The 15,248-nt window shown below is 30.1% G+C and overlaps 3 protein-coding genes across 3 annotated transcripts; all 3 read left to right on the top strand.

Annotated features, from left to right (window-relative positions):
* Window positions 1-1,895: 1,895 nt before the first annotated feature.
* LOC122724690 lies at window positions 1,896-3,376 on the top strand. Its single transcript, XM_043960418.1, has one exon. The coding sequence runs from the start codon at window positions 2,255-2,257 to the stop codon at window positions 2,618-2,620; it is 366 nt and encodes a 121-aa protein (XP_043816353.1). The 5' UTR covers window positions 1,896-2,254; the 3' UTR covers window positions 2,621-3,376.
* A 742-nt stretch (window positions 3,377-4,118) lies between these two features.
* On the top strand, window positions 4,119-4,457 carry LOC110623355. The gene has a single exon (XM_021768265.1). It carries the CDS (start codon window positions 4,119-4,121, stop codon window positions 4,455-4,457), a length of 339 nt encoding a protein of 112 aa, XP_021623957.1.
* Window positions 4,458-7,638: 3,181 nt separating this feature from the next.
* Window positions 7,639-9,216, top strand: LOC110622447. The gene has a single exon (XM_021766942.2). It carries the CDS (start codon window positions 8,024-8,026, stop codon window positions 8,540-8,542), a length of 519 nt encoding a protein of 172 aa, XP_021622634.1. The 5' UTR covers window positions 7,639-8,023; the 3' UTR covers window positions 8,543-9,216.
* The last annotated feature ends 6,032 nt before the right edge of the window (window positions 9,217-15,248 follow it).

The raw sequence follows: 15,248 nt of genomic DNA, 5'->3' as shown, positions 1-15,248 counted from the left end.
TTTATTTTATTGTAATTATATTCTATATTTTTCTTTTACCTTTTAAAATTACTCCAATTATATTATACTCTTATTTGTATAATTAAAAATTAATGGAATTATCACATTAACATACCATATCAATAAATTTCAAAATAAAATTATAATAATTTAAAAGTTTAGGATAAAATTATAATAAAACTAAAAGTCTAGAATTTTGTTAGATAATTATTTATTTTATTAATATTTTTTAAGAGGTGGTAAAATGAAAATTAAATTTATAATTTTAAATGAATTACTTATTTTTTTAATAAAATTAAGTCAAATTATGCGATCAAATACTTAATTCATATATTATTATTTTTTTTAAATTTACTCTAAATATTAGTATACTTTTAAAAAAAATGATAAATTAATATTATATTTTAGAGTTGAATAATTTAAAAAAAGTATTCTAAAAAATTATTTTATTATTTTTAATAATTTACTAATATTTTTAAAAAATGATAAATTAATATTATATTTTAGAGTTGAATAATTTAAAAAAATTATTCTAAAAAATTATTTTATTATTTTTAATAATTTTAAACTGAATCATGTTAAATATTATTTTAAATTATTTTTTAATACTTCATATCTAATGTATTTAATAAGAAGATATGAGTTTAATAAGATTAATTTTTAATAATAATTTAAAAAATAATATTAAATAATAAGTATATTTAGATGGATTAAAAAAATTAATTGATAATAATTTTAATTAAAATAAAATCAAAATAAATTATTATTATAAAATTATTAAAAAAATTAAATAATAATATAAGCAATAATTTTTAAATATATTTAATAGTGAAAAGAATAATTTAATGGTAGGATATATTTTATTAAATATTAAAAAAATAAAATATAATTTAATTGATAAAAAATAAAAATATAGAATAGAATTATAACAAAATAAATTATAGATATTTTTAGCGACTAATTCTACTAATATAATATGATGATATTGTGCTACCGTCGTTGTAATTAATATGATAATTACATTAATTTTCTAACCGTATAAATAATAATCATATATTAATTTTAAAAATTTAAATTTAAATTAATAAATAAAAAATCTAATATATAATTAAAATAAAATAAAAATATAAAATTTTTTTGCCATAACAAAATTAGAAACTCTATAATATATAAAATTATTCTCTCACAACATTATTTACTTTGTTATATAAATGTTCTACGGTATGAGACGTGAACTCGTTTTTATATTTATGGATATATTATAAATTTATCATATGTAAAATTGTTTGATAGAGTAAAAAAAATTATAATTTTTATTTTATTTTGAAATAATTTAGAAAATAAAAGGAAATGAATTTTAATTATGAAATAATAATATATGAATTTTAATTAAATCATATAAAACAAATAAAATTAAATTCTATAATATTTAGTGGGATGGAAACATAAGTTGCATTATTATAAACAAAAATTTAAATATTTTTAATACAACTCCAATTCCATAGAAATTTATTAAACTAAATCTTCAAGGTCTTAATTTTTGGTTCTACACGTTGACATAAAGATGTATTCTGGTATTAAAATCCAGCCAGACATATGACCATTTTGCATGGCTAAAACTTGCAAGGCAGGAAATTGCATTGATAAACTCTCAGCTCTATTTTTTATTATCAGAACAGAGCAATCTGGCAAAGCCAGCCATAACTTTCAAGAATGTACAATGTAGTCTATGTTCTTATACTTCACCCTTGTTTATCCTCTAAGCATGCATCACCTTTGGTTGCTTAGTTTCCATTTTCAACAGATTGTTTATCTTATAGCAACTTTGGTATTATCAATTAAATATAAGCACAATAGTCACGTGACCTCCCTTCCTACCTCAATCTCCTCCAGAAAGTGACTGCCTACTTGTGTAAGAAGGAAAAGCTTTGGCTCTTTTCGGCTTCGCTCCTGCCTGCGGCGGCGGCGGCCCGCTGGCAATTGCGTTTAACTATACCAAGGAAACCAAACCTCTTTCGCTTCTAACCCAAGCCACCCTCTCGGCTTCTCCCTCTTCCCCACCACTACCACCTACTTATATGCATGTCTGCTCTTGTTTCTTTTCACAGTCAAACACTTCTGTTTTCTTTTACCCTTTTGCTTCTTTTAAGGCCTGGAAGAGGAAAGATTTGATCTTTCTTATTCTGGAGTTGTTTAATTTCCGTTTTCTTCCATTTCATATAATCAAGGGACTGTGTCTAGCAAGCAGGTGTAAATGTCTCTGGTGAACCGAAACTATGCTCATATGGGTCCAACTCTAATCCTGAGGAGTGATTCGTTACTTGGATACACAGAGCAGAGCTCGTTGATGATGGAGAAGAGACAATTGTTCCTGAGAAGCTACCAGTTCTGCAGAAAGAAGAGCCTTACAGAAAAAATCAAGAGATATTTGGTGAGAGTGAAGAAAGTTATGTGGCTGAAACTACGATCTGCTTGTAAACTTCGAAGGTTGGTGTGGTCTAGACTTCGTTATTCGTTCTACTGCCGCCGCAGGAGAAATTTTATCCGTTTCCGCAGTCCTAATCACCATTACTGCTCTTACCCTTCTTCTTCTTCTTCTTCTTCTTCTTGCTTCCGTTAGTTTTTCTACAGTTCCTTCACTTTCTTTCTTCTTCTCTCTGCTCCTGGATACCCTGTTTCACTTTATGATTGTATCTGGAATTTGTATAACTCATAAAAGCTTAATTAAAAATCTTTATTTAAATGCAACAGCAGACTTTTTACCAACTTGTTTGCTATATGTGAGATGTTCTAAACTGGTAATCACTCTCTAACTCTGTGCTCTATCAAGAAAAATCTGAATTGTTTCGAGAAAAAATTTATTATTAGTTTCATGCAATTAAAGTTCTTCAAACAAGTCCAGAATCTGCTCTTCAAAACTAGTCCCAGTTGTTGGAATTCCATTATGGTCTGTTTGGTATTGCACAAATTCAAAGTCTTGTTTTTTTCCTTTCTTCTTCTTCAACTTAGGAAAATCAAAAGCAGCATCTGGCCAAGGGGGAAGGATTGAAGAGTGAGAAAGTTAATGGGGAATTGAGAGTTTGTCTTTGCATTTACACATTCAAAGCAAAGGCCTCTTTTGCATTCCAAATTTCTGGATTTCATGTGATCTTTAATCTACCATTTCAGGCATTTCCAGCTTGTTAGTTGTATTTGTAAATGTTATCTTTTGAATTAGCAGCTTAATAGAGTAACTCAGCATAATACACCAAGCTTACCTTCAATCTAGTTAAGGTTTCATCCAGAGCCAGAAGGCATCTTCCACTGTCAGATGCTGACAGATACTGGACTATAATAAAAAAAACCCATGATTTTGTCTTCTTTGTAGTACACGACACATGAATCATCCCTCACTCTGCCCTGTTGAGTTGACCATTAATGCCTGCAGGAAACTAGGAAATTAATAATTTACCTACTCCTGTTTGTATAAATTATACATTTTAACGAATAAAATATTAATAAATTATGATTTTAACCTAGAGATTTAACTAATAATACTTATAATTTGCAAAATAGAACAGCACAAATCACTTTTATCTTATCAAGTGATTTCGAGTTCAAGTTTAAATTCAAAACTATCTCCCTGTATATACTAAAAATAATATTTTTAGGTTTGGAATAGATAAGGAGACCCATATACTAAAGTCTAAATCAGAAAGTCAAAGTTCTAGACTTTAGCTGCTTTACTCTTTATAGGGAAAACTTGCAACAGGAACCCTCCCTAATTAATATCTTCACACATTATTGCAGAGTCAATTTCCTTTTATATTAAAGCATGCTTGACAAGTCAGGAAACTCTTTATAAAAATGAATAGTTGATGTGCTTCCCCTGCTTTGGTTTGTTGTTATTCTTGATTATAAAGCAAGCCATTCTCAATCTCAGTATTATATATGAATCTTTCTGTATCCTAAAAAATACAAGTAATTTGATCATTTGTTAAATCTTGCAAGAAATCCTATGAACTCTAAGGTCTAACTTGATTTAAATATCGAAGTATGACCTGATTGCCAAGTGAATTTACTCTTGTTATTTACTGAAAAATTACTTCCCCAGTCCTAGAGGAGCCTTGAAGTCTACAATGGGTGTCCAAGATATTGTTGGAAAGCACTTGAGGTATAGGTATAAAAAGTTGATTTCTTCTGAGGAGGAATTAGCAAGGCCTAGAAGTAGTTCTTGTGTGAAGAAAATGAATGGAGGATTGAAGGGTCTTCGCTTATGGCGATCCAGAAAACTTATACTTAAGGCATTGTCCGTGATGGTATTGCCAAGCAGAATTGCCAGAGTCTATGCTGATATTATTAGCAGAATCAAGATGGATGATCTTTATCCCAATATCATCTTCTACACTCAATGGGGACTTCCAGTTTTATCTCACCCATCTGTTAAATGCAGAAGAAGTATGAGAAATATGGCATGATGTTGAACCTTATTTTAAACCCACTTATATTAGGTTAGGATTTTTATTCATTTAATAGTGTATTAAATTTAGACGGTTAAAATCAATAGTTAATAAACGTGTAAAATCTAAATTTTAAAGGGTATATAAATTAGTCCACTCTCAATCTTAAGAGAACACAAATATTTCATCAAATAACTGTTATATAAAATAGGGTTAAAGGGAGAGAAACTAATTTACAGGTTATTAAGATTTTTCCGCAATAATAATGAATTTCTCATAAAATTAGTAATTTATTATGTTTTTTTTCTATGTGGTTGTTGTCATATTCGAAATTCAATTAAAGGCATAATTACTTATAGTTAATTTAAGGTTTATGTTATTTTGATTACACTCGAATAATTTTGATCACAACTAATTATTAATATTTTTATATGTGATATCAGAATAAAATTTTAAATTGATAATAATCCATAGATTTATGTTTGATAATAATCCATGATGATGTAATGATGATCACATTTCTCATATGTAATATTTTCTTTTTTACAATTATGAATCGATTAATATAATATGTTAATGTTTTCCTTAATGATGATATGAGCGTGATATATTAATCATTGAATTTTATTGTGGTTGTTGCCGCAGTATATTAAATTCAATTTAAATAATAGTTATAATTAGGATTATATTTAATTACCATATTAATTTTTAATTTTGATTAAATAATATATTATCATCTTGAATTTAAATTTATATAAATATAAATTATTAACACTATTAATGACCTTTTGAATAAAATTAATTTGTTAGTCACCTGAATTTAAATTTATATAAATATAAATTATTAACCCTATTAATGACCTTTTGAATAAAATTTATATAAATATAAATTATTAACACTATTAATGCCATGTTCGGCGGCCGAACATAAGATTCGGCGGCCGAACCTGATTTCTCTCACTTATGCCTTCGGGGGTCTAAGGCATACCCGAAACACATGCATGTTCGGCGGCCGAACTTGAGGTTCGGCGGCCGAACCTGGGTCTTCCTCCAAGATTATTTTCATGCAAAAACTCATTTTCTTTTTACTTAAAACCATGAAATACATTGAAACATTTTATGAAAACATGTTTCTATTCTACTAGAGGCTTCCGACATCCGAGATTCCACCGGACGATAGGAATTCCGATACCGGAGTCTAGCCGGGTATTACACAAACAGTCTATCATTACTTCTTCCACTATGGAAGCAGAATTTGTGGCTTGTTATGAGGCTACAATTCATGCATTATGGCTGCGAAATTTTATTTCAGGGCTTGAAATTGTCGACACAGTAAGTAGACCGATGAAAATTTATTATGATAATTCTGCAACAGTTTTCTTCTCTAAAAACGACAGATACTCCAGAAGAGCAAAATACATAGAGTTAAAGTATTTTATTGTGAAATAGGAGATTCAGAAATAAAAGTGTATATAGAACATATCAAGATGGATCTTATGGTTGCAGATCCATTGACTAAAGATTTACAATCTAAGACCTTCAAAGAACATGTGCTTAGGACGGGTATTGATTATATTAATGATTGCTGATGATGTTTTGCTTTAACACTTTTGAGCTCAATTATGGCATATTTCTGGATTTTATATTTCTTATTCATAATATTTGTGTATACATGACTTTATGTTATTTATATACAACTCATGAACCTGACGTAATAAGTTCTTAATGTAGTGGTGTATGGAAGGGAGTATGTGATTATACTGTGTATGACTCCCATAACCCACATTATATAAATTATTGTGATGACTAACGGTTTATAAGATTTAATTTGTTAGCTTTATGATTATACTATTAAATTTAACATTGAAAACATCCGGTCAAGTGGGAGAATATAAGAAATATGGCTTGATGTTGAGTCATATTTTAAGCCCACTTATATTATGTTAGAGTTTTTATTTATTTAATAGTGCATTAAATCTAGACTGTTAAAATCAGTACTTGATGGATATATAAAATCTAAAGTTTACATGATATATAAACTAGTTCTCTCTCAACCCTAAGGTAACACAGACATTCATTCCATCAAATAATTTTTCATAAAAGATGGTTAAGGGAGAGAAATTGGTTTACAGATTATCAAAATCTCTCTACAACAATGATGAATTATGCATAAGGTTAGTAATTTATTATGTTTTTTTTCTATGTAGTTATTGTCATATTCAAGATCTAATTAAAGATATAATTGCTTATAGTTAATTTAAGATTCATTTGTTTTGATTGCACTTGAATGATTTTGATCACAATCAATTATTAATGTTTTTACAAGAAGTCCCTGTTATCTCCATAGGAGTTTTTTCTAGAGGCAAAAAGAGAAATCTAATAAACTTCTTTATTTCAATTCTCCTTTTTTTTTGTCCTTATTTTTTTTTCCTCTACAACTTCTGTTTATTTTTGACATGGAGATTATGGGATATGGCTTGGATTTAGAACTAGTAATCGTGTTTTATAGACATGACAACTGTTCATATCGTTTAACAATACTGGATAGTCAATATGTCTTATAATTACAGAAAATTCTAAAATAGATCAAGAAATATTGAAGTGAGTACGTCTATTGTTTAAGTGGAAGTGAGTGTTAAAGAGTCTAAAATCTTAAGGTATTAAAATGTAATTTTTTGAATATAAATTTTTTTTAAAAATAAGACGATGAGAAATTAGAATTAAATAGTAGTATCAAAAAATAGTGTGAGGATTATTTTGAGAGTTGTTATCTCAAAGATATTGATCTACAAGTCATTTTACTTCTAAAGTTTTTTAGCCGAGTGACTAGCTTGCTGCCATAAACTTATTGAGTCTTTGTATTGTGTATTGTTCCTTACATCAACAATGTGAGGATTATTGCAATGAAATGTGTAATAAGTTCATCAATTGGGTCCGTGGACGACAACCATAAACCACCAAATAGGAGCCAGAAGGAACAGGCTTTTCCCAGCCCAAAAGACAAAGGAAGCCTACTACAAGAAGGGATCCACTAGATGAGAGTCGCTATTAGCCAATGGGATTAAGTCCAACCCATTTTCAGAGCCATGGGCTTAGCCCATTTCTAGTGAAGAAGGGATCCCAAGCTGGTTATTTACGCAACCATAACCAAGAACAGACTGAGACGGTTACTAAACCCATTTTCCCTGAACAAAAAAGGACACATGGGCAGAGGGGCTCCTTAACTGTTGTTTTCAATTTCGCGTTTGTATTGTATGATTAACGTTCTAAACAAAATAAATAAAATAATAGAAAAAAGGGGAGGTTGTTGTTGTTGTCGATGATAGTGGTGAGAGTTGGGCAAACTTAGCTTTGTGAATGAAGAAGAAGAAGCAAGATATCTCCGATGATTCAGGCGAATAAATCGACATCTACCCATTTTATTTTATTTCAATTCAATTTCTCTACTGGGTTTCTCTCCTTTTCTCTGATTCTACTCTTATCCCATCTTACCATTAATGCCTGTGGTCCTCTCCTCTGTTTCGGTTTTCATTATTCTTTAATTTCTTTTAGCCGCGATTTCTGATCCTAATCTCTATGCGTTGATGTCTGCATATCAATCTTGTAGAGAGATATCCGAAGTTGGTGTCACAGAAGATCACGATGATGATGAAAATAAGGTGGGTTGTGGGTCCCCTGGCGGAGGCAGTGTTGATATCGACAAAAAGAATAATAGGAAGAAGAAGAAGAAGAAGGAGAGAAGTGGATATGGGTGGCGTGATGGGGATTTCGCTAAAGCAAAGAAGGTGGTCCTCCTCCAATTTACAAAGACCAAGAAATATCTGAAGCACAGCAGGACAAACTCCAATAAAGGGCCTTCTTCGGAGAATGCAAGTACTACAGCTACTACAGGTAAGAGGGGTGTTATTGGTAATTGCCTTTGTTTGAAGAAACCTTCTACTGTGGAATCTCCTGCTGAGTCTCAAACAAGTGATCCTAATGATCCTAACTTCACCTTTGATATGTTGAGGATTTTGATTGAGAAGAATGATTTTTACTCCAAAGAATGCAACCCCCATATAGCTGCTACTCCACTCTCCTTTTCTAATAGACTTTCTGGATGAAAGTTAAGAGCTTTTTGCTAAATTGCTTTGAGATTAAGCTTCATAGAGGTTGCAGCCTTTGCAGGAATTGAGACAAAATCATATTTGGTTGATGAATTTTATGATATTAAAGAGGTTTTATCGGCTTTGGGCATTCATTCATTCATTTTATTGGTGCTCTATGTGATGAGGACCAAGTGTGATCAGATGTATATATTTACTGGTTTCTTGAGTTTACTCTGAGGCTTACCCATGATGAAATTGTGGAACCTTAGCCTTGTCTTCTCAGCAATTATCCACCTTGGATCATAAATTAGAATCTGCTGACTTCTAGAAGTTCCTGATCCTACAAGGTGCATGAACATAATACTTGTGGCTGATAGATGAAATGCAAGTGCAATGTATATGGCCTGTTTGGCTTCCTGACTACTTCCTCTTAGATAATGAGATTCAATACCAGAATACTGTCAGTATGATGCACAGAATGGAAGCAATGCGCCTGTATTTGAGCTTGAATGTTACAGGAAGAGGCCATGAAGGCCTTAGAGCAATGTAGCAAATCATCTTGGATAATTGGCATGCACCTTTGGAAATTTTACAGGAATAAGTAATGGGTATTGAGATTTGTGCAAATTGACTAAAGTGTGTATATGAACACAGATATAAATATAAATATTCAATCTAAAGATTATTAAGCTCAATTCATATAAGATCAAGCTTACAATAACTATACCATAAATAATTTACAATGAGTGCATTTCCTTCATCTATATAGATGGATGATTTGTTTGTTGGGCGTCCACTTACCTAATCTGTTTGTCAATCGTGGATTCTGGAATGTTTGTGCAGATCAAAGATTAGCCCTTGTATGGAAAATTTTCAGTTAGTGGGAGCTTATCCAGGCTTGAACTGGGAGGCAGTGAATGTATACTTTACCAGGAAGTTTGGTGATGCTTGATTTAACCTCGTATGAGTAATTAAGCCACATGATTAGGTTGGGATAGGAATGTATGACAGGTTGGCTGGGATTTGCCCAAGACTGGCTGGGAAACAATTTTTAGTTTTGACAGATAATTCTGCAATCCTTGAACAAACCTTATCATGTGATTTGGCATATGAGATTTCTTGATTCCAGGCAGTAATGATTAGCAGCAACCAGGCTTTGTGACATTGAATATTACTTGCCTTCAACCTTAAATGAAGATGGGAGCACTTGTGTCACTAATGTTAATATGCTAATCACACTAAGCACTTTTTTTCACCGGTACTATTTCGATACAAAAATTGAGGGTTGGAGGCCTTTGCACACCAATTTCTTGTTGTCTTAACATTCATTAATATCAAGGAAGAAAATTCTGGACAACACTTGGTGGGTTATCACAAACTTATGAATAAGTGCAGCGGCTAGATGAATGAATACCATTTCAGATATCGGCTAAATACATATACATACTTATATCAAGCTTTTTTTTATGACTAGATTCAATTTCCTGGTTCTTAAAAAAAGAAAAAAATTCATCTTGATGGCCACTTTTCCGTAACCTTTGGAAAAAGCATGAAAAGAAAACTCAGAATGGTACAATTCCTTTGTCACTCTAGAATGAAAGGATGATTTTCTAATTATTTATTTGTGGAGATTTATTATTAGGTGCTCTGTTTTATTTTCTCATTGAATCTAAACCTAAACATGTTGTTCATAAATTAATAAGGGAGGTAAAGATTCTTGAGAAGAGATGAATCGAGATAGTTCTTTTGGACCTTTTTTATAAGAACCTAATTAATTATTTTTTATTTATAAAATTAAAAATAATTTTATCTATTCCTCATTATATTTTAAGTTTTTCTTACAATGACTTAAATTCTACAAAATAACAAAGTTAGTTTTTTATGAAAATAATATTTTTTTTAAAAAAATTAATCAAAATTAATAATTTATAGTATAATTAAAAAATTTAAAGTACAGGGACAATTTACAACTTTTTCATAAAATATGAACAAGTTGTATTCAATTTTTTTATGATTCTTATAAATTTAAGTTATTAACTGATTTAATTTTAAATTAAATGTTTAATGGATTAATTTCAAATAATATATTAATAATTTTTGGGATATGATGTAGCCTAGTCTTTTTTATAGAAAGAAAAAAAATTTCACCTTTGGGTAAAGTATGAAAAAAGAAAAAGGTTGGAATGGTATGATTTCTTCATTGCTCCAAATGAAAGGGCAATCTCATAGTTTTTGGTATGTGAAAAATACATCGTTGGGTGCTCTATTATTTTTCTGTTAAGGCCAAACTTAAATTTGTACTTTACATTGATAAGAGACATACAGAAACAGATAGATTCTTGAGAAAAGAGGAGTTGTGGTGGTCCCCTGAACCATCTTTTTGGTATGACAATCAGTTATGGCTTCTTTCTCTAAATTTTTATAAAATAACAAAGTTAGTAATTATTGTAGCCAAGTGTTTCCCATTAGGAATTTACATGATGCACGTGAATAAAACTTAACTAAAGCATTTCAACAAATTCAAGATTGGGATGGCAAATGGGGAAGCAACTTCCCGAACTCTCCATCTCCAAGATTAAAACAAAACAATACTCTATAACAAGTTGAAGTTTTGCATCAGAAACAGTAGCCTACTCTCTACTTAAATACAAAAGAACTCAAATTCAAAAGCAGCTTTCTAAGCAGTCAAAACAACAACAGTAGTTTCTTTCTCGAAACAGCAAGTTCTAGAAAACAGAAATTAAGGGTCCCCCATCATGATCATGATGGCTCTGAGATGGCACCATAGAAGCTTGTTACTGGGTACCCAAGTCCCAACATCAAGACCACCATGTGGCCTTACATCGTCTTCTTCTCAACAATGGCTCCAAGACCCACTCTGGGCATTAATCCCAAGGGATAAAGGGGACAAAACCCATTAGCAAGAACACATACATCTGCTGCTTTCGTCTTCATTGTCATGCATGACTACATACATTAATATTTGATCTTATATGAAGAGAAAAAGAAGAGAAGAAAAGTGGGAAGATGACCCTACTACTCTGTCACTGAGGATCCACCATCATCATGATCATCAGCTACAAATGATTCTGCAAGAACAACCAAGTGGGTATGGCGTATGGGGTTGAAGCCAATCTTCAAACAAGTGGTGGGCAAGAAAGTTGTTCACGTGACTGCCACTAACCCATCATCCTTTCTTGTTTGTTGCGATATTGGAGATGACATTTAACTCGTCACAGAGAGGCATGGGTTGCTGCTCAAGCTTTTTTTAATCTATTTATTTCTTTATTACAAGATAATTCTGAGGGGAGTCGACACCGAGTTGCCAGAAAATTCAACTTATATAATTACAACTATCTCATCTATAGAAAATATGATTCGGTGATTCATTATGTCTATACAGGAATGGACATATTAGTTCCTTGTATGGCTATATAAAAAGCCATGTGAACCAACATGTGCTTTTAGGAAGTACTTTATTTAAGAAAAAAAATATAAATTTATTGTTCATCAGCTGAAGGTTATATATTTAGATTGTGAATTTATATTTTAATTTGTGTATTATATACACATGATTAATTCATTAACTAGTAAAATAAATATAGTAAGATAAATACGGTGGAAATTTATGGGTTGTTTCCTTAATTTCTAGATTAAAATTTATGAATTTTTTAATTTTTTTATTGATATCATAGCTATATATATATATATTTGTTTTCTAATATTTTATATATTTTTAACATGTTAGATGTTTTAAAGTTAATTAAAATAAAATTTGAACTTTCAAGTATAATTTTTGAAAATTTGGAACATGGTCACGAGTGCTACTTTGTACACAAATATCACTCTGCATGGCTCATATATTCATACATAATGCATACTGTTTTTTTTTGTTGAATAAAACATAAATTTCATTGATCGACCAACTCAAAAATACAATCAGAAAGTAATGAAAAGAACTCAATTAGATCCGAAATATCATGACTAGTTCGAACAAGCGTATGAGCTACATTATTAACAGACCTATAAACAAAATTAATAGAAATAAAAATCATTTTCAAGATAAGAGACTTACAATAAAAAATAAAGCTATCAAATGATGATAAATCCTGATAATTGGGATCAGTTATAGCTCTAACTAAAAGTTGAGTATCTGACTCCACAATAACCGATGACCAACCACCATCTTTGAGCCAGTTTAAAACTTTCCTAAAAGCCATGATCTCAGCTGTAAAAGTATCAAAATTACCAAGAATTCGTTGTTGACGTGCTGCAATAAACTCGCCATTCCATCCCCTTAAGACACAACCCACTCCCATAAGAAATAATGCAGTATCAACATTTAACTTAAAACTTCCAATAGGTGGCTTTTTCCATTGAATGCAAACCGGAACATTAACAGCCAACTCCTTGCAACTTCTAGTTGCCTCCCAATCTTGAAAAAAAGACTTTACACGCCTAATCACAACATGAGGTGGACACCTTTTCTGTTTCTATACTACAGCGTTTCTATTCTCCCATAAAGCCCAAACTACTATAACCACCATGGGTAAAGTAGAAACAGAAACTAAATTGCATACCCGAACAAATCAATAACTAAAAGACTGCATAACGGGGAAGAGCCAACCAGATTCAGTCATTATCCAACAATCACGGGCAAAAGGGCAAGTAACCAGAGCATGTATTATCGTTTCACTTTGACTAGAGCAAACAGAACAAGTCTCACTGACTTTGACATTCCTACGAATTAAATTAACCAAGCATGAAATAACATTAAGGCAAGTCCGCCATACCAGGTTCAAATCTATAAATAAGGCTATATTATGGAGGTCGAAGAAAAACTCATTTCAGCATTCCCTATCACGACATCGGTGTGTGACATCCAAATACATGCATATATATCTGCAAAATTTTCAAAAAACTCCATAACAAAAAAAGTCAGACCTTTATTATCCTGCACCGAAAAAAGTTTTGAAAAGAGTCGAAATGAAGGAAAGCGGTGCATGGATACCATGCACCACAAACAATACGTTTAATATGTCGTCTCTCGAGCAACAAACGATGTACCATTCACTCTAAACAACACATTATTTGGGAGTGAATGATATGTCGTTTATTTTATACATAATTTGTTTTATGTCTTCCTAGCAACTACTTCATTTCTTTGAAATAAAACTTTTAAAGTGGATTTTTTTTTATCGAAAAAAAATTTGTAAAATATCTAAAAGATTAGTTTAAAAATATTTGATTATTTGCTAGCGGCTAATAGGATTCCTAGTATAATTGTGTATATACGATATAGCTATTGAATTATTGATAATCTATTATGATGGCCAACCTACAATAATTTATATTAAAGATCTCAAGTATTATGGATAGACAATATATTTTTATAAGAGGTATAATTACAAAGGCAAAAGTAGACATGAAGTAAATATCAATGTAAATATCTATGCATAATACCGTCCCTTTACAATCCTATCACAAAGATTTTGATATGAAATTTTCTCAAGAATATTCATTACATTATTAATGATAACGTTATTTGTGCCTAAATTATTTTGTATGTATATTAGTGTATATGTTCTTGAAATTTGAGAAATATATCAAATAGATAAAAATTTGGCATTTTCATATCGGGGATAATTTTTATTATTTAAGTGATTAATGAAGATGATATATTTATAAACTCATTACTATCAAGAGTTATAATATAGAAATTTCAAAGTTTATAATATTAAAATCGCTTTTATAAATAAATTAAATAAGTTATCTTTATGCCAAATATGAGTTGTATTAAATATAACTTGGAATAAATATATGACCTCAATGATAAGTATCTAATAAGGATAATACAAGTTCAATCTTTGTCATATCATGTATGCGATAAGTATCTAATAAGAGTAATATAAATTCAATCTTTACTTGATATTGTGTGAAGTCCTGAAAGTTATAAACTATTTTTATCTTGTACTATCATGACTCTGATCAATTACTCGAAACTTAATTTAGTGTTTGCTATCATAGACCATTACCAAAGAATTATATATGATTCGATCCAACTTAAAATTTGTAGAAAAGTAATTTAAGTTAAAGGATAAGAGAATCATGAAGAGAGAAAGATAATTATAGTATTGTCATATTGGTTATGTTAATTACTTAATTAATTATATATATTTTTAAGATAAAAACATAATTATGAATACAATAATTATTAAAAAGAGATCGTGGGAGATATGAATATAACAAAATGTAAATATAATCACATGACGTAGTTATTATGGCCATATGCGAGTGGATTGCATGGCTATATAAAAGTCATGTGAATTAATATGCAAGATGTCACAAAAAGTACCATATAACATGTGTTTTGGTCATACTTCATCTAAGAAAATTGCAGACTATTGAGTGAATTTTGTAATTTATATATAACTCTCAGTGTTAAATTATAAATTTGATTATAGATTTTATTAAATTATTTCTTATTAATAATAAAAACTAAATTAAAAATTTTATTAGACGCTATACACTACACTGTAAATTCTCCTCAAAATTAATAACTTTTTAAAAGCTAAAGTTATTTTTTTTTTTAATCAAAAGTTAAAGTTTCCAAGATTGCTAGCAATTTTGAAAAACATTTTAAATGCTCTTGTAAATTTTACATTTGAATTTATTATTTAAAATTGAAAAAAATTGACAGTTGTGCAAATCAATAGAAGGG

This window comes from Manihot esculenta, chromosome 9, assembly GCF_001659605.2.
Source record: "Manihot esculenta cultivar AM560-2 chromosome 9, M.esculenta_v8, whole genome shotgun sequence".
Taxonomy (NCBI): Eukaryota; Viridiplantae; Streptophyta; class Magnoliopsida; order Malpighiales; family Euphorbiaceae; genus Manihot; species Manihot esculenta.
The sequence above is the reverse complement of the archived record's forward strand: the minus strand, read 5'-3'. Positions and strand labels throughout refer to the sequence as shown.